Here is a 19,160-nt window from a genome sequence, read left to right as displayed (position 1 = left end):
AGGTTGAAGATGTGGGTAGTTTTTTTTACCCAAAACGTTTGAAAATGACTAGTTTTGGGAAGAAAAATCAAAGATTTTGTCAAAAGGTTGAAGATGATGGTATCTATAATATTGGAAAAATTAGGGGAAAATGAAGAGATTACATTTAGGACATATTGATCTTACTAAGATACACTCTCATATTATATCTTCATATTTCATATTAAATTACAATAATATACCATCAAATCTTATATTTGTCATCCATACATTGCCAAAGGCAACCATAGGTAATAATAATAATAATAATAAAAAGCAACCATAAGTTCACAACACATTCAGGGTTTATATTGTTCAAAATATGGTAGAGATTGCAACCATGAATCTAAGTTAGGTTCATCAACCAATCAAAAACTATCAAATTCAATTGTCATCATCATTTGCATCCTAACCATCTGATGTTTCATCAGTAAAATGGTGCCACCATCATCTTATCAATGTTGCAATTAAATTGTGGTGTAATCTGTGAAGGAAACAAGTCACGACTTAATCTCAACTTTTCAATCAGTCACAGAATTTGGTGACATTATTATTTAGGCATTTTTCAATTAGTCAATAAGAGGAGATCGAGCTCAAGGGACGCATGCCATCAGTTTGAAAATCCCAAATATTCACCAAAATGTGAGGACCTATTGTTGGAATTATTATTTATTTTTATTATCAAAATTATTTTGTGACATTTTTACATATACAAATTTTATATAAATACTGGATTGTAATTTGTTCAAAACATTAAGGATAAAATTGGAAACTATGTTAGTGGTCTGACATTGGTTACCAGCATCAAATATGATGGGTTAGTGAACATCCTATCAAAATTTAAGTGGTATTCACTTAATACTAGAATTCTACGATGGGTAGAAAATCTAGTATCCTCTTTTATAAATAGGTGGTCGTCCCCCCTCTCTACACACACAGATTATTTTATTATTAAGATAGAAGGTTTCCATCCCCAAAGATGTAGGCAGAGTTGGGGTAGTACGCCTATTCTTTGCAGATCAAGATCAAAGTATTCTTCGCAGATTATTGGAAAAGTGAATCCAGGTATTTTACAATTATTGTTTGTTCGATTCGATTATTCTATTTGTTGGTTATGTCTTCTATTCTTGTATGTGGAGGGTTGTTGTGGATTCAACCCGGATCTTTTGAGATCCGTTAACGACCCGCATGACCCGTTTAATGGGTAATGTGTGGGGTTTTCCCACCATTTGGTTTGGTTTTGGATCCGACCCATTTAACCTCTTTGTAACCTTAAGTATATAAAGGGTAAGAGATGAAACCCTAAAGGGTGGGTGAAAGATACGAGAGACAGAGAGAAATTGTAACTGCGTTCTTCTTTGGTTGATATAGTGAAATCGCCGTTTTTGCCCGTGAACGTAGGTCAATTCTTTGACCGAACCACGTATATTTTGTGTCGTGTGATATTCTTGTGTTCTTGCTTGATTTATACTTCGAATCATAGGGTTAAGTCTAACACTATTTTTCTTCAAGATCAAATCCTAAATCCATGAATATTATGTTCACAGTATTTTTCCCCAACAACTATGTTTGTCTAAATCACCCTAAAATCACAACAGTAAAACTCATGATTTGTAATTATTTTGGAATGGGTAATGTCCCTCTAATGTCGAGATCTCTTGCCTGTGAGTTGGTGAAATTCCTTTTAAAAAAACATAGCTTCTCATAGATAAATAATCATAGTCTTCACTTCCAATTAGTCAGGTTGCCTCAAAGCTGAGTTATTATGTTAACCCATGAAATCATACTGATCAGATAGCCTTACGTGTATAGTTCTGAAACTAGAACTTGATCTTATTTTGATTTGTGCAGTGGAGCTGAGGATGTGGTCCTGATCGCGTATGCACGATTAACAGGTCGACCCTTCCGGGTGTTCAGCTTGGACTGGAAGGTTGAACCCAGAGACATATCAGTTCTTTGACACTGTTGAAAAGCACTATGGCATCCACATTGAATATATGTTCCCTGATGCGGTAGAGGTTCAAGGCCTGGTTAGAAGCAAGGGTCTGTTCTCTTTCTATGAAGATGGGCATCAGGAGTGCTGCCGAGTGAGGAAGGTAAGACCCCTGAGGAGGGCCTTAAAGGGTCTTCGTGCTTGGATCACTGGACAAAGGAAAGACCAATCTCCAGGCACCAGGGCTGAAGTCCCTGTCGTCCAAGTGGACCCATCATTCGAAGGAATGGACGGTGGGATCGGTAGTTTGATCAAGTGGAACCCGGTGGCAAATGTAGAGGGACTTGACATTTGGAATTTCCTCCGAGCCATGAATGTACCTGTCAACGATTTGCATTCACAAGGTTACGTCTCAATTGGGTGTGAACCGTGCACGAGGCCAGTCTTGCCTGGGCAGCACGAGAGAGAGGGAAGGTGGTGGTGGGAGGATGCCAAGGCTAAGGAGTGTGGTCTCCACAAGGGAAACATCAAACAGGACAATGTGGCCCAAGTCAATGGTAACAGGAATGGATCAGCTACTGTCCCTGATATCTTCGATACTCAAAGTGTGGTGAATCTCAACAGGACCGAGATAAAGAATTTGGCCAGGCTTGATAACAGGAGAGAACCATGGCTTGTTGTTCTCTATGCTCCTTGGTGCCCCTTTTGTCAGGTAAAAGTTCTTATAAACATTTACGTAAGTCGAGAAGGCAATGAATGTTATAACAACTACTAACGGTTTTGATGTTTTATTTTATTTTTGGGTTTGGGCAGGCTATGGAAGGATCATATGTGGAATTGGCAGATAAGATGGAGGGGTCAGGTGTAAAGGTGGGAAAGTTTAGGGCAGATGGGGAACAGAAGGCATTTGCACAGCAAGAGCTCCAACTGGGGAGCTTCCCCACAATACTATTCTTCCCCAAGCACTCCTCTCAACCCATCAAGTAACCCTCAGAGAAGCGAGATGCCGGTTCCTTGATGGCTTTCGTCAATGCTTTGAGATAAGAACTGATGTTAGAATTTGGAAGGCAAGTAAATTGATGAGGTAGACAATCCGCCATTGGCCTGCTGTGGACTTTCGTCCCAACTGTATAGCATTTTCTCCATACATTTTATTTCTTTTCTTCTCTTTTTTTTTTTTTTTTTCATCCAAGTCTCTTGATGTAGCATGTTCAGTTGTTCCATCTTTTTTTTTTTTTTCACGTTGTTATGCAATCTTGTAGGGTCAAGGTGGTGCAAGATCATTAGTTTGGTCTCTGTTTCACCAGAAATAAAAGTGGTTTGCTTACATGCCTTGGAATTCGCTGCTGAAAGATCCCGCCCAGTGTCCCCCTCCTTCTCCCGCCGCCTTCCGACCCGCGGGAGGACCGGATTTGTCGTAAAATTGAGATTATTTCGTTTCCTTCCTTATCAGAGAGGGGCCCCTAAAAGAGCTCTCTTTCTTCGATGTAAGGGAGAAGTAAAGTCCATTGTGGAGCCGTATGCAATGCACAAAGGTTATATGAAATTTTGTAGTCTATTTTTATTGTTTATTTATTTCTGTGTGTGTGAGTGTATGTGTGTCAAGGCCAGACATACAAATACTGAAACTCAGCCAAGAAATGGGTTCGCCAAATCCAGACAAAAATGCAAACACTTGGGCACATTTCTGTAATCGTTGTAATAATTTTTGTTGTCTATAAAATTTCAAGGAAAGAGCAATTTATTTTTAAAAGAATATTGCTGAAGTGACTTCAAGATTGTATCTCACATCGCACATCCTATCGTGAAAGTGTGTAGGAACTAGGAATCATAGATGCTTTTCATCGAGATATGAGTCAAGAAGCATCTATGATTCTTACACGTTGTCACATCAAGATGTGTAATAAGAGGTACAATCCAGCACGACTCTTTTTAAAATAGAGGTGACAATAAGATTCAAAAATGACTACAGGGCATGAGACATTTTTGTCTTCAAGAGACCACAACTAAGTAATAGAGACATTTTTGTCTTCAAGAGACCACAACTAAGTAATAGAGTCGATCTTTTTCTTTCAAAACATTTGATTGATTTCACAGGCACACGAGATGCAACAAATGATGTTTAATTGGTCTCTTACTCAAACATTTACCGAACTACCTTGTTTACACATATATGTAAGAGTCGTATGCAAGAAAACAAAATTATATTTATGTGTATCCCGAGGCAAATGATCTATGATCTTATGATGGGGGTGTATGACTGGGAGTGGTCAGAAAATCAATAATAATATAGAAAAGATAAACAAAGATGCAACACCAAAAAAAAAAAAAAAAAACACAGAGATTTATGTGATTTCCTAAAGATTGAGGTATGTCCACGATCCAGACCAATCCTCCACTATATGAAGATAAAAATCTCTGCTACAAATTATACCCTCTCATCAAGTAAAGAGAAATATATACCCGAAGAAACATAACTAGGATTTTTATTTATGGGGTTTTGTGTGCCTTAAGGGCACACATTAGAGTGTAATAAATACACCTTGGGAATAAGCATGTATATTACCTTGAAGCCCCTTATTTAGTGTAATAATATAACTGCCATATCTTTAGCATCAAACCCTATGTTCTATGCATAAATGGAACATATGGAAATTGATTACCATTACGTTCATAAGCAAGTTGCTAGCAATGCTCTTGATGTTTGATACATTGCCACACAAGATTTGGTAGATATCTTCACAAAAGACCACTAATCCTAGCAACAATTCAACATTCTTAAAGACAAGCTTTTGATTCACAGATGTTGATGGTAGAACATTGAAAGATTTGTGAAAAAGCCAATTTCCAAGTGATTCGATCAAAGTAAATCATACATAGTAACGGATTCTAAATGCACCAATTTAATTATAATCCAAAGATTACCTTTAACGAGAAAGATTCTCGATCAAAGAATTTACATTTTTTCTTAAAGGATAAAAATGATGGAGAACGAAAAAAAAAGAAAACATAAATGTGGTGAGCGTGGATTGAGCATGCAACCTTCAGATCTTCAGTCTGACGCTCTCCCAACTGAGCTTGAAAGTATATTCCCAGTTTTATTTTAATTTATATATTTTAGAAACATATACACCTCAGATCAAATAGGGCACTTTAAAACCACAAATCCTAACTCATATGTGATAAAAACAATTATTGTCGATCAAGAAGAATAATTGGTACAAAAGGCAAGATACATTTTGATTAAAAAAAATGTGCTCCAAATAAAAATAATATAATATTTATCATGTAAATATATATGGCATTTTCTCAACAATTATTCAACGGCTACAATTGATCCAATTCAGTTGACTTTGACTTTGAGGATGTCCTAGGTGGACACTTTCGAATTGAATGTTGTGTTTTCAATCATTGATCATACTCAACACTACCCCTCACCCATAAGAGTGGAAAGAATCGAACACGTGACTTATACGAACTAAATACTCTGATACCATGTTAACCAACCAACAAGTCCAAAAGACAGATCTTTTGGAGAGGGAGAAAACTATTAATATAAGCACGAGGCTTAACTAGAGTATGACATATCAGAGAGTGGAGGAAAATTTACCCAACACTAATAGAACTCAAATATTTAAGTCTTGGGCCGGATTCATTTTATGAAGGATAAAAATGGAGATTTTATCGAAACTCTGGGCAAGGTTAGGGCATGTCTACTTCGGGCCCTCTAGGGACTTAGGGTTGGACTAAGACTCGATCAAACCTGGCTCGAGTCCACTCAGTGACAGCCCTATACCCATCTATAAGTCCAAACTTATATAACTTATACTTTATAAAAATTAAACTAGCCAAAATTTAATAAATAATAAAATATATCAAATGATGGGCTACCAAAATATCAACACAACTTTAAAATCAAACATAGGAACTTTGAAAGAGGTACGTGGCGCCAAATTTTTAAAAACCTCAATCTACATTTCGAATATATATTAAATGCAATAATTGATTATTTAATTTAAGAGATTTATGACCTTAATTGCACAATCCATTAGATATAGATGTTGTCTACAAACAAGTCTAAGATATTCTCAATTTCTAATAGGAGAAAAGAGCATGCAAAGATGAACATTATGTGCCAAATGCACATGGATCAGTGGGCCCTCAAATCCTTAAAGAGACTGTTTTGGGATCCACAGTATTTGGGTCCATATCACATTTATAAATTGGACATTAGTGGAGGATATAAATCTTATAAGTTTCCCATCTTCCAATCACGTAGACTGCATGTCTTAGTCACTCCAACTTGGATCTTTGGCCTATCTCTTAGTGGACCTACAAACAATTTTTTTTTCTTTCTCTTATTTGATTAGTAAGGGAGGAAGGTGGGCTATTGAAAGTCTATCTAATTTAAAGTCCTTGGAATAGTGATGGTTTTTAAGAAGGATCATTGATGATTTCTAGTTGTTAGATCCATGATTTTTAAAGCTTTGTCTCGAAGGCATTGAAGCAGGACATTCGTGGTCAATTTTTGATAGAAAAAATATATATTTTGAGGGCATTTTTAGTAGGAAAATAAATTTTGGAGGTGTATTTAAAGCATCTTAACGTGTGTCCTTAGGACACATGTTAACAAAACTAGGGCTAGCAATTGATAAGTTCGGTACCAGATCAGTACCACTCCAATTCAATCTCCAATTTGAACGGATTAATGAATGTGTGAGTTGAATCCAATCCCTTTCATTTCATCCTTAATCCGAAACCGATCCGATCAGAACACATGCCTTATTTTCAAATGATCAATGTTCAAAAAATTTTAAAATATAAATCATATAAAATTTCTAGAAATTTACTTTCCAACTACAAATATAGAGAAAATAAAAAAAAGACTAAAATGTTTTATCTATGTGCATTTACATGAAATTAAGAATAATAAAAAATTATTAAAATATATTCGGATCGAATTAGGTAGATCCGACTCTAATCTAAAATTTTCATATTTCATATTTTTTCGAATTGAATTAGTTCGAACATTGGTTATATTTCGGATCATTGCCAACCCTAAACAAAACCTATTTTTCATTTACTAGTTCAAGAATTAAGATTGAAACAGAAACTAGGTTTGCTTGTGAGTTGTGATTATTGATTATGGCCAATCTTGGTCAGAATCATTCATGTGAGCTTAAAATTGTAATGCATGTGATTTGATTTTTATAGGACCCTGTTTGATAACGCTGTCAACTTTTGCTGTCAGATTCTATGACTAAAAACAGTTGTAAAAAGTTGGAACAAAGAAAAGCTTTTATTTGATAGTCTTGTAAAAGTGTTATGCTGTTTACCAATATTTGGTAATTATTGTTTGATATAGTAACTCGATTCTACTGTATTTTGATAAAATGACCAGAATGCTCTTAATGTTGATAATGCATCAAGAATGCACTAAAAATGATCATAATACCTTAATAAATATATAATTACACTATATATATATATATATATATATAGGTGGTGGATTATAGTACATATATAAAAATAATGGTTTTTCAAAATATGGGTTAAAGCTTTTGGATTGAGTTGATTTTTTGTGAGGATGGTCACTATGATGAGAAGATCATCCTTACAAAAAATCAGCTCAATCTGAAACTTGTAAGTCCATCAAAAGTGATTTACAAATTATTGGTAAAAAATTGATGGTCCACATTCTAAATCACTTTTGAAGGGTTAGAAGTTTTAGATTGGATTGAATTTTTTAGGATGATCTTTTCATCATAGAGATCCTCACAAAAAATCAGCTCAATCCAAAACCTCTAACCTATATTTTGAAAAACCATTATTTTTACCTATGTCTCATGATCTGTCCATATATATATATATATATATAGGGTAGCGTTCAATGGCTAACTTTTTGGCAAAACATTTTTCAAAACATGAGTTAGAAGTTTTGGAATGGGCTGATTTTTAGTGAGGATGATATCTACGGTGAGGAGATCATCCTCACCAAAAATCAGCCCATTCCAAAACTTCTAACCCATGTTTACAAGTTGAAAAATCGTGGACCGTCCATTTTTTGTAAACTGTTTTGGATGGGGTTAGAAGTTTTGGAATGGGCTGATTTTTGGTGATGATGATCTCCTACCGTAGGAGATCATCATCACCAAAAATCAGCCCATTCCAAAACTTCTAACCCATGTTTACAAGTTGAAAAATCGTGGACCGTCCATTTTTTTGTAAACTGTTTTGGATGGGGTTAGAAGTTTTGGAATGGGTTGATTTTTGGTGATGATGATCTCCTACCGTAGGAGATCATCATCACCAAAAATCAGCCCATTCCAAAACTTCTAACTCATGTTTTGAAAAATGTTTTGCCAAAAAGTTTGCTAAAAATAAAAAGTTTGCCATTGAACGTAACCCATATATATATATGGGTCACGTTCAATGACAAACTCTTTGGCAAAACATTTTTCAAAACATGAGTTAGAAGTTTTGGAATGGGCTGATTTTTGGTGAGGATGATCTCTACGGTGAGGAGATCATTATCACCAAAATCAGCCCATTCCAAAACTTCTAACCCCATAAAAAATAGTTTACAAAAAATGGACGGTCCACGATTGTTCAACTTATAAACATGGGTAAGAAGTTTTGGAATGGGCTGATTTTTGGTGAGGATGATCTCTACGATTAGAAGATCATCCTCACTAAAAATCAGCCCATTCCAAATTTTCTAGCCCCATGTTTACAAGTTGAAAAATCGTGAACCGTCCATTTTTGTAAACTATTTTTGATGGGGTTAGAAGTTTTGGAATGGACTGATTTTTGGTGAGGATGATCTCCTCACCGTAGAGATCATCCTCACCAAAAATCAGCCCATTCCAAAACCTCTAACCGATGTTTTGAAAAATGTTTTGCCAAAATGTTTGTTGCTGAACGGGACCATATATATAATGTTTTAAAAATTATATATATATATATATATAACTGTTATTTATAATGTTTTAAAAATTATTTTCAAACTCTAATTAAATAAAACTAATATAAGCGCTTTAAGCTTATTTCATGACCTGATTTTGGTCATTTCCCGACACGAGTTTTAACTTTTAAAACTGTGGTCTTAGTCTTGACTCTTGACCATAAAAGTGAGATTTTTAACAACGGGAATTTCTATTGGTACCCCAACTTCTACTTCTTACACTCCAATTATCTAAATTATTTATCATATACAACTAAGCCTAACACGCTATTTAAAATTACAATTAATAACATTTCCACATCATAATGTTTTCTTAATACACTAATAAATTAAAATGGTACAAGTTAGAAAAAAAAAACATTACCACTAACAACAATCATAAGAGAGAACATCAACCAACGTGAATCGTCCATCTACTCCAATTCTCCGACAGCTTAATGATGATGATGTTGTGCTCTTCTCTCATCAATTTCTTTATAGGAAAGGGAGAAAAATATCAGACCTATTTCTCTCTTAAAGTGAGAATTCTACTATCATTAACTTATTTAATTTAGTTAAATTGTAATAAGTAAAATCTGGGGTGCCAATAGAATAACTATCAATAATTGATGGTATACCATACTATATCCCACCACCACCTAAATTATTGAGGTGTTAATTATTCAGTAAGCACATGCAACCCACCAAAAGAAGTCAAAAGCTGCTGCTGCTCTCTCTTTCTTTCTTCTTCTTAAACATTCATCAGTTGCAACTTGCTATCTGTTTGTTCTTCTTCTTCTTAAACATCATCAGCTGCCACTTGCTATCTGTTTGAGAGATTCCTTAAAAAGATACATAATGATGAACATGGTAGAATCTGCTGCATCTGCTTTCCTAAAACCTGTATTTGAGCTGCTTGGCTCAGAAATTGTAAAAGAGTTTGAATTGGTATGGGGTGTGAAGGAGGAGTTGGAAAAATTCTCGAGTTACTTGTCAGCAATCCAATCTGTTCTTCAGGATGCCGAGGAAAAGCAAATCCACTCGTACCAGGTGAGAGATTGGATGAGAAAGCTTAAAGATGTCGCTTGGGATGCCGAAGATGTATTGGACGAGTTTGCAACCGAAGCTTTACGATCTAAATTATTGGAGGAAGATGAAAATCAAAATAGTAAGTGGAAGCAGGTATGCAATTTCTTCTTGTCATGTTTGGGTTTAAAATCACTTTATGAAGATGAAAATCGTTTGCTTTTAAAATCACTTCAATTTCGATATGAGATAAGTCATAAGATAAAGGACATCAATGAGAAATTAGAAAGGATTGCAAAAGAAAGGAAGGATCTTCATCTTCGTCATGGAGATGGAGATGGAGGCTCGCGGCTACCAGAAGTGATCAGGAAGAAACCGGAAACCATCTCCTTGGTACATGAATCAGATGTTCTCGGTAGAGAAGACGATAAGGAGAAGTTAATAAATCTGTTGGTATCTGATGGGTCTGTTTCAAAGGAGCTCTCTGTTATTCCCATAGTCGGTATGGGTGGAGTCGGTAAGACAACCCTTGCTCAGCTTATTTACAACGACGAAAAAATTAAGAAGCATTTCGAACTACGAGGATGGGTTTGTGTGTCCGATGATTTTGATTTGAAAAGACTGTCAAAGGCCATTATAGCGAGTACTTCCATTATACCACCTAATTCTGAGAAATTAAACCCATTCACTGAAGAAATTCACAAAATAGTGAGTGGGAAGAAATTTCTTCTCGTATTAGATGATGTATGGAACGAAGATCCCAACGATTGGGAAATCCTCAGAGCTCCCTTGCGATGTGGAGCAAAGGGTAGTAAAATTATTGTCACTACTCGAAGTGAAAAAGTTTCTCGGATCATGGGCACTATTCATGATTATTCCTTGAAACTTTTGTCAGATGAAGATTGTTGGTTATTGCTGGGAAAATGGGCATTTCCAACTGAGGGTACCTGGGATGAACATCCAGATTTGATGGCGGTTGGCTGGGAAATTGCTAAAAAGTGCAGGGGTTTACCTTTAGCTGTCAAGACACTAGGAGGACTGTTACAAGGTACAAAAGAAGAAACGAAATGGAATGACATTTTGAGGAGTGAAATATGGAAATTACCAGAAGGAGGAAAATATGATATCTTACCTGCTCTGAGATTGAGTTATCATCATTTGCCTTCACATCTAAAGCAGTGCTTTCTGTATTGTAGCATATTTCCCAAGGATTATTTATTTGACAAGGAGAAATTAGGCAAATTGTGGATGGCGGAAGGTTTTATTACATCCGAGGTGGGGCAAAGGGCAATGGAAGATGTGGGTAGTGAGTACTTCGATGATTTGTTATGGAGGTCATTCTTCCAGCAGTATGAGAAAGATTCGCTTGGCAGATTGTGGTACACGATGCATGATCTGATTCATGATCTAGTAGAGTCACTTTCGGAAGGTGAATGTTTTAGAAAGGAGGATGACAAATTAAATCATTTTTCTGAGAAGGCTCGGTATTCTTTATGCATCACTCATAAAGAAAATGATCTAACAATCTTTGAGCCGTATCTTCAATGCAAAAGGCTACACACTCTACTAGTATCCATGAGAGCAGCTGGAACTATAAGTTTCCCCACTAATCTATTCCAGCAAATTAAATTCCTCCATGTGTTGGATTTGAGTTATACAAAAATCACAGAGTTACCTGATTCAATTGGCAATTTGAAATACCTACGATACCTTGATCTCTCTTATACCGATGTAGAAAGATTACCAGAATCAGTGAGCAGCCTTCATAATCTGCAGACATTAGATCTCAGTCGGTGTTCTAACTTGGTTGAGTTACCAAAGAACACAAGAAACTTGATTAACCTACGGCATCTTATCTTCGGGGAGGCCTATTACATGAGTTCGACACCGAAGGGAATTGGGGGATTAACATGTCTACGAACATTGTCAAATTTCATTGTTGGTAAAGAGAATGGGCATGAGATAGGACAGTTGATGAAATTGATTAACCTCAAAGGTCGATTGGAGATTTCAAAGCTTCAAAATGTGGTCAATGCGAAAGAGGCCATATTGAAGAATAAAGAATACATTGATGAACTGTATCTTTCGTGGTGGGGTCTTGAAGATGAAGATGATGATGCTATGGATCCAGGTGTTGCGGAAGAAGTACTTGAAAGGCTCCAACCTCACCATAATCTCAGAATCCTACTAATCGGTGGTTACAATGGTGAAAGATTTCCGAGCTGGATAGGGGATCCTTCATTCTCCAAACTGGTGGATGTTACTTTATGTGATTGTACATCATGCCAAACCCTCCCTCCTCTCTGGCAACTACCTTCCCTCAGGAAACTTATTATCGATTCATTCCCAAATTTAGTAGAATGGAGAGGTGGCATTGAAGAAGAAGAAGAAAATTGTTTCCCGGGCCTTGGTGAACTTAAAATTCGTAACTGTGAGAGTTTGATTGCTCTTCCAAGATTTTTAACATCTGTTCGTGAGTTATGGTTGATGAACTGCAATGAGAGGATATTAAGCTCTCCGTCTTACTTCACCTCTCTCTCCTCCTTGAGAATTGATTCTTTTAAAAATCTAAAGGTAATACCCAGTGGGTCTTTCAAGAACCTAAAAGCACTCAAAGATCTTACTATTTCTACGTGTAAAGAGTTGGTATCATTGGTAGAGGATGATGAAGACTGCAAACACCTCTGCTTTCTGGAGTATTTACAGATACAGTATTGTGATCAACTTATGGTTTTACCAGATGAGGGTTTACAATACCTAGTATCTCTTCAACGAATGTCTATTTTGGAACTTCCTAAACTCACTTTCTTGCCAGATGGATTGAAAAACCTCATCTCCCTTAAAGAATTGGTTATCGTAAGTTGTAGAAGACTCGCGACCTTGCCAAAGGAGGGACTGCCCACCACGCTTCAAACTCTCGCCATTTACGGATGTCCATTGCTAGAGGAACAATGTGAAAAGGAGAGTGGCGAATAAGATATCATACATCCCCAACTTAACAACGGTATTTTTTTATTTTTTTTAATACACTAAAATACCCCAAACACCCCTTAATTATCTATACGCATTGATGAATAGTACGGTCAAAATCACATTTTTATAACCATTAATTCTTTTCTTTTTCTTTTAAAAAAAAAAAAAACACTTATTTTTCAAAATCACTTTTTATCGAATTTGAAAATAGTTTGTAACATTTATTATCGCTGTGAATAATATGATTTTGTAACTCAGCTCAAAAAAAAAAAAAAAAAAAAAAAACCACTTATTTTTCAAAATCACTTTTTATCGAATTTGCCTATAATTTGTAACATTTATTATCCCTGTGAATAATATGATTTTGTAACTTGCCAAACTCAGCTCCAAACTCGATGGAATCAACTTATATTTTTAAGGAAAATAAAAAATAAATATTTTATTTATTTTAAGATATTAAGAAATATTTTTTAGATATTATAATTTTATATATATTTTACTTGATTTGGTGGATGTTCGGGTCAAATCAGAGTTTTAAGCTTGTGATTCAAACCATTCTTTTTGGAACCATATTTTTCTTTCTTAATTACTCCTAGATCAACTTGTGGACATAACGAAAAACCAGATCTGAACTTTTTCGCAATAATTTTGATTTTTTATTTATTTATTTTTTAATTAAATTATAACACTTTCCATTCTTCAACTTTTCAAATTCCAAATTCTAACTTTTGATTTATACAAAGAATGGTTATAGTCAAGATTTGCCTGTATCATTAATCTTTTAATTTTTCTAGTAATCATATGTCATTAGCTACACTGGAACCCATGGTTTAAAATATCGAAATGTATCGGTTGATATGTATCAATATCAGCCAAGACTGAAACAAAACATTGACAACGAAAGAATGAATTTTCTGAGAATGCATTGATTTGTATCAAATGTATTGGCCGATATCGTATTGGTTATTTCATTAACTTAACATTCAATTAATACAATATTTTAAACATTTTTGAAAACTAATAATTTTCTTTTTCAGGATTTTATGGATATTGAGGATATAGATTGATGTTTTCTTCTAGTGTTGGTGCAAGTGGTTCTCAACAGGTATGGTTGAAAATACAGATTTGACATAGTGTGAAGTTGTAACCTTAGTTTTGAAACTTGTTGAGTTGACTAGAGTCGGCTCAATCATTGAGATTTCAAGGTGACTGTGGCATCCGAGTTCAATTTTTGTTGATCAATTCATATTTATTAGAAATTGTAAAAGATTGTGCAAATTTTAATCACTAAATTTTATCTTCATTTAAGCTCCTAAAATACGACATTAAATATATATTAATGAGGTTTGATTATTAAAGGATCATTCGTTGATGAAATCATATTTTCTTTTCCAAATTCTTATTTGGAAAAGAGAATTTAGAATTTTATAAATTTAAAATGAATAACTTGGACCAGTGGTTGAACAAATCAACAGTTCTTTAAAAAATTATGGCTCTGTGAATCAGACCGACTTCGTTGAAGTTGATCCATTTGTTCAAACCAGTTCGTAAAACGCTAAGAACTAATTTTGGAAACAAGTTGAGTTCTAAATTGGATGGTTCTACCATTGAGTCAAAATTACCCATTTAAATTAATATGATAGATGATTCATAAGTAGGTCAAGAGGTTCTCAATTGTTATAATTTTGGTAATTAATTGATTACCTTTGAATTCTACAGGTTGGCATGCATTTGAAGGGACTCTTCATGAAGAACAAATGCGTGGAACTTCTGATTTCAAATCTCTGTGTATGGGAGCTGTTAATGTTCTTATTAGTTTTTTTTATTTATTTTGATGAAATCTAGAGGTTGGATAAAAATTAATTAAGAACATTTATGGTACTAGTGTGGTACTTGGTCTTAATTTATAGGTTGTTATGTATGAGTAGTGTTTGGAGTATACAAACATGAATTACATTTGTTTAATGTTTTGGATTTCTTTCATGATTATGTTCTGCGCTCCTTATAAATTGAACAATTCAAAGTTATCACTACAGGAAAATGAATTTTTAGCGACACTTTAGTTACTTTGGTTATTCTGTGTTGAAAAGTAAGTTACCATACTTTTGTTGTAGATTGAAATGTGGTGGTAGTGTCGGGTTTGTAGCTAACAAGCTAGAGGGTTCACGTTAGTATCACCACTTTGTACCAAAATCGGAAATAAGGCTTGGTCATGTTGAAAGAGATGATCTTGTTCCCCGTGCTTTAGTTTTGCACTGTTGTGTTCCTATGTTATTTTGGTTATGTTATTGTGATCCTCAATATTGTTTTTGATGGATGAATTCTAGTTATCTAGTCCAAACAAAAAATTTCAAAGACAATAAACACAGTGCATATTTTATCTCTGTATTTTTTTTTTTTTTTTAGTTTTTTGTTTGTTTGTGATGCTTTTGCAATATTGCTAATTTTATTTGTTATTTGAAAACAGTAAATTAGGATACTCTATTATCATCATCATCATCCATGCATCAAAACAGTAAATTACACAATATGAAAAAAGCCCAAATTTGACGGCCTTGGTCCGTTAAATTTCATAAAATTTGATGGACCAAGAGGTCGAATTGGCGTCGAATTTTTTATTTTCAAATTTTTTTTTTCGACAGGCCGAATCCGTCAAATTAATGAAGGATGAGAGAAATTTAACAGCTCTAAACCGTGAAATCTGGAAATATCAAGAATTTCAACAGTTCTAGACCGTCAAAATTCAGTTTCTAAAATTTGTGAGCCTTGACTAGTCAATTTTTGCTGTAAAATTTTCCAATTTTCACATAATGTTAGTTTACTGTATTTCTTCTTCTTTTTCGTTTATAGGTACTGTATCATTTCTTTTGTTAAAATTATATTATGATAATGTAGTTAATTAATTTATTTGAAATAAACACAAGGGCCATTTTAAGGGGGTTTCCTTAGTCAGAATGTAACATTTGAACTCTTACATTCTTGCCAAGGGTCCTTGAGCTCAAATAGATCAGCACATCACTAACACTCTCCTTACTAATCTAGTTAGATTTTAAGACTTACCAAGGCTCATTTTGCTCATGTTCGACTAGCCTTACTAAGTTAGTAAGGATTTCACCCTTACCAAAAAACATCATCCGATGCTTCAAGGTGGTTTGGTGACTGGACCATATTTTAATAGCATCATGTTCTCATGGTTAGCAATGCAAATGCGGTTTAGAGAATTTAAGGATTTGCTTTTTGAAGACTTTTTGTTTAGATGAGAAAGTGCAATTAAGGAGTAGTTACTTCTTTGTTCCCATTGCTTTTTTGTTTTTTGCCTTGAGGAGTCCTTGTCATCTTTTCAATAAAAGACTTATGAAATCAAACATGAGGAAATTCTCTAAATTCAAGAATCAAACATGAATTGAAAAATAACACAAAGAATCACAAAAAATCACAGATTTAACATGAATTAGGCTTAGGGTTTCATTTCAAATGATAACAAAAATCGCAAACAATACACAAGAACAACACATTACATACTTGATCGGAGATCGCCTTCGTTAATGCCATCGATAGGAGATTCTTTCATCAATGCCGTCGATCGCTGGGACTTCACTGTGTTTCGATTTTGTTGAAGGAAATTTTTTGAAACAACAAATGAGCCTTTGGTTTGGGTTTTAGGTCTTGGGATGTAGCTTGTAAATTTTTTATTTGATGACGGATATTAAGGTTATTTCATTTGAACTGTTTTTACGGTCTTCGCTTCTCTCATAAACACAATTGTAAAAAGCTGCTATAACCCACTTGTTAAAGTCGCGGTCAATAATGGATAAAATCAAAGAATGCTTTTGTTATCAAACATAAATCGCGGCACTAAATCCAGTCTAATCTCAAAAGCCACAAAAAATATGATTTTTTACCAATAATTTGTAAATCACTTTTGATGGACTTACAAGTTTCAGATTGAGCTGATTTTTTATGAGGATGATCTTCTCATCATAAAGACCATCCTCACAAAAAATCAGTTCAATCCAAAACCTCTAACCCATATTTTGAAAAACCATTGTTTTTACATATGTCCCATGATCCGCCCCCCAAGATAATAGTCGCCTCGTAAATTTCTTCTTCTTTCTTTGTTTTATAGTTTAATAATAATTTTTATTAGTTTATTTTACTTAGTTCAGTATCCAACCAAACATCAGATTTTATGTCACTTATTTGACTTGTTTCTGGTAAATCTAGAGGACGAATTAATGGTCTGGATCTAATAAAATTAAATAAATAAAAAAGAGAGAAGTGTGGAAAAAGACCTTACTAAGCCTTAAAAAGACCTTGACAAGAGGACTTATTTTACAAATCTTGGGGCCTTTTGACGGTGGATGAGACTTAATAGGGCGTTTTTTTTTTCTTTAGTATCTTAATAACGCTAGTTGGACTAAAATAACAATTTTAGGTGTCGGTGTTATATTTTAATAATAAAAAATGGTCTCACCTGATTATATATGTATGCGTGCTTTAAATATATTTGAGATGTAAATTTTTGGGACCAAGCGCTTCTTACTTTTTTTAAGTATAGTGGACATGAAAACCCTGAAATGATCTTCATCAATTGAGGATGGGCTTTAAAAGTAGGGACCAAATTCCAATTCTAGACTCCAAAAATGCATTTAAGAATTAAAATTAGTCTTCATTTAAGAAAATTCCTCAAGACCATCATATGTAAAGATGCCTACGAACACATTTATGAAAGAATGTAAAGGCCTTCTGTTTTGTGATTTGGGGGTCTACCTAACCCAGCATTTAAGAATTACTTTTACATTTTTAACTTTAGTTTCTTAAACAAAATTTTCTTTTTTGATTTTTAGCCTCATCGAACATTTTAAACCATATTTAGCTTCTCTCTCTCTCTCTCTCTTTTTAACCATTTTTTTTTTTGGGAATAAATATATATATATATATATATATATATATATATATATATATATATATATATATATATATATATATATTCATTAGTCAATGATTAAAGTGTAAGCATTAATTTTGTTCATCATTCACATGCTCACATAATCTTTAACACGATTACATAAAATTACTATGCATAATTTAAATCAATTGACTATTTTAGAATGATTAAGGATCGATTCTTTAATTGATGAATATTTACCTACAATTATCCAAAGGTTTTTGGATACCTACCTGGAATTGTAGTTGCTGCCACTGACTCAATTTGTTGCGAATGACGAATCCACTTAAATAGTACCTTACTTGATGGAATTTGATGATCTCCAAGTTCTCTATACCCTTATCACATCGTCAACGTGGAACCATATAGGACTTCTTGGATTTCTTGATTTTCTTCTTTGAAAATCTTACATATATAGAGGAGTTGATCCATACATAAATGAAAATTTTATTTAAAATATAATATATTATTTTATAATTATTAAAAATATAATAATTTTTTGAGAACTTATCAAAAAAGTAATAAAAAAGCGGTCCAATTGTCGATTTTCAAGTGGATGAAACTACCCCTCAAAAACCAACAGTTGGATCATTGATTTTCAACCGTTAGCTTTTGCTATAACAATCAAATTTAAGTTTTTTTTCTCCGATTTATGCTCTAACGGTCACATTTTCCACTCTATTCCCAACAGTCATCAACAATCCCACTATAAATAACACATTCATTCCCCATTTTGCACAAAACTTACAACCAATTCTACTTATTAATCTCCGTGCTTTCTTACTTTCTTATTTTTCTTAATTATTGGTATACTCTTTTCAATTTTTTATAAGAAATATTTAAATTTCTGAGATAGCTACTCGTAAAATGATTGTATGCCGATATGAAGATTATTGTGAATATCTGATGTATATTAGTGGTAATATTCAAATTTTAAAGGTAACATTAGAGATTACATTGTTCGAGTTACAAAATCATGCACAAAGGGAAATTCCAATATTTGCGTCATCAATTCAACATTGTCCTGATGATGTAAGGTTAATAGATGAAATACAGATGTTGAAGATGCACGACCATTGCGTTGTAGTCATTGTGGAGCTATTGGACATAACCGATTAATATGTAGAAATTCTATTTAAAAATTATTTATTATTATTATTTTTTCAATAATACATTATAACTAAAATATTATATTACTTTATACACTAATATTATAATTTAATACATAATATCACTTTATATACTTTATAATTTACTATATTATTATATATAATTTAATATATCTATTAACATGTAGTAATCAACTGATCAAAAAACAT

The 19,160-nt window shown here is 33.8% G+C and overlaps 2 protein-coding genes across 2 annotated transcripts; both read left to right on the top strand.

Annotated features, from left to right (window-relative positions):
* Nucleotides 1–1,889: 1,889 nt before the first annotated feature.
* LOC147391949 (5'-adenylylsulfate reductase 3, chloroplastic-like) lies at nucleotides 1,890–3,074 on the top strand. The gene is made up of 2 exons (XM_086459806.1): nucleotides 1,890–2,663; nucleotides 2,765–3,074. The coding sequence occupies exons 1-2, from the start codon at nucleotides 2,016–2,018 to the stop codon at nucleotides 2,936–2,938; spliced, it is 822 nt and encodes a 273-aa protein (XP_086315932.1). The 5' UTR covers nucleotides 1,890–2,015; the 3' UTR covers nucleotides 2,939–3,074.
* A 6,560-nt stretch (nucleotides 3,075–9,634) lies between these two features.
* LOC147391948 (putative disease resistance protein RGA4) lies at nucleotides 9,635–14,876 on the top strand. The gene is made up of 3 exons (XM_086459804.1): nucleotides 9,635–12,924; nucleotides 13,931–13,998; nucleotides 14,613–14,876. The coding sequence occupies exon 1, from the start codon at nucleotides 9,753–9,755 to the stop codon at nucleotides 12,894–12,896; it is 3,144 nt and encodes a 1,047-aa protein (XP_086315930.1). The 5' UTR covers nucleotides 9,635–9,752; the 3' UTR covers nucleotides 12,897–12,924; nucleotides 13,931–13,998; nucleotides 14,613–14,876.
* The last annotated feature ends 4,284 nt before the right edge of the window (nucleotides 14,877–19,160 follow it).

This window comes from Akebia trifoliata, chromosome 11 (genome assembly GCF_017979445.1).
Source record: "Akebia trifoliata isolate Shusen 1 chromosome 11, ASM1797944v1, whole genome shotgun sequence".
In the NCBI taxonomy this organism is placed as follows: Eukaryota; Viridiplantae; Streptophyta; class Magnoliopsida; order Ranunculales; family Lardizabalaceae; genus Akebia; species Akebia trifoliata.
This window is presented reverse-complemented; position numbering and strand designations above follow the sequence as displayed.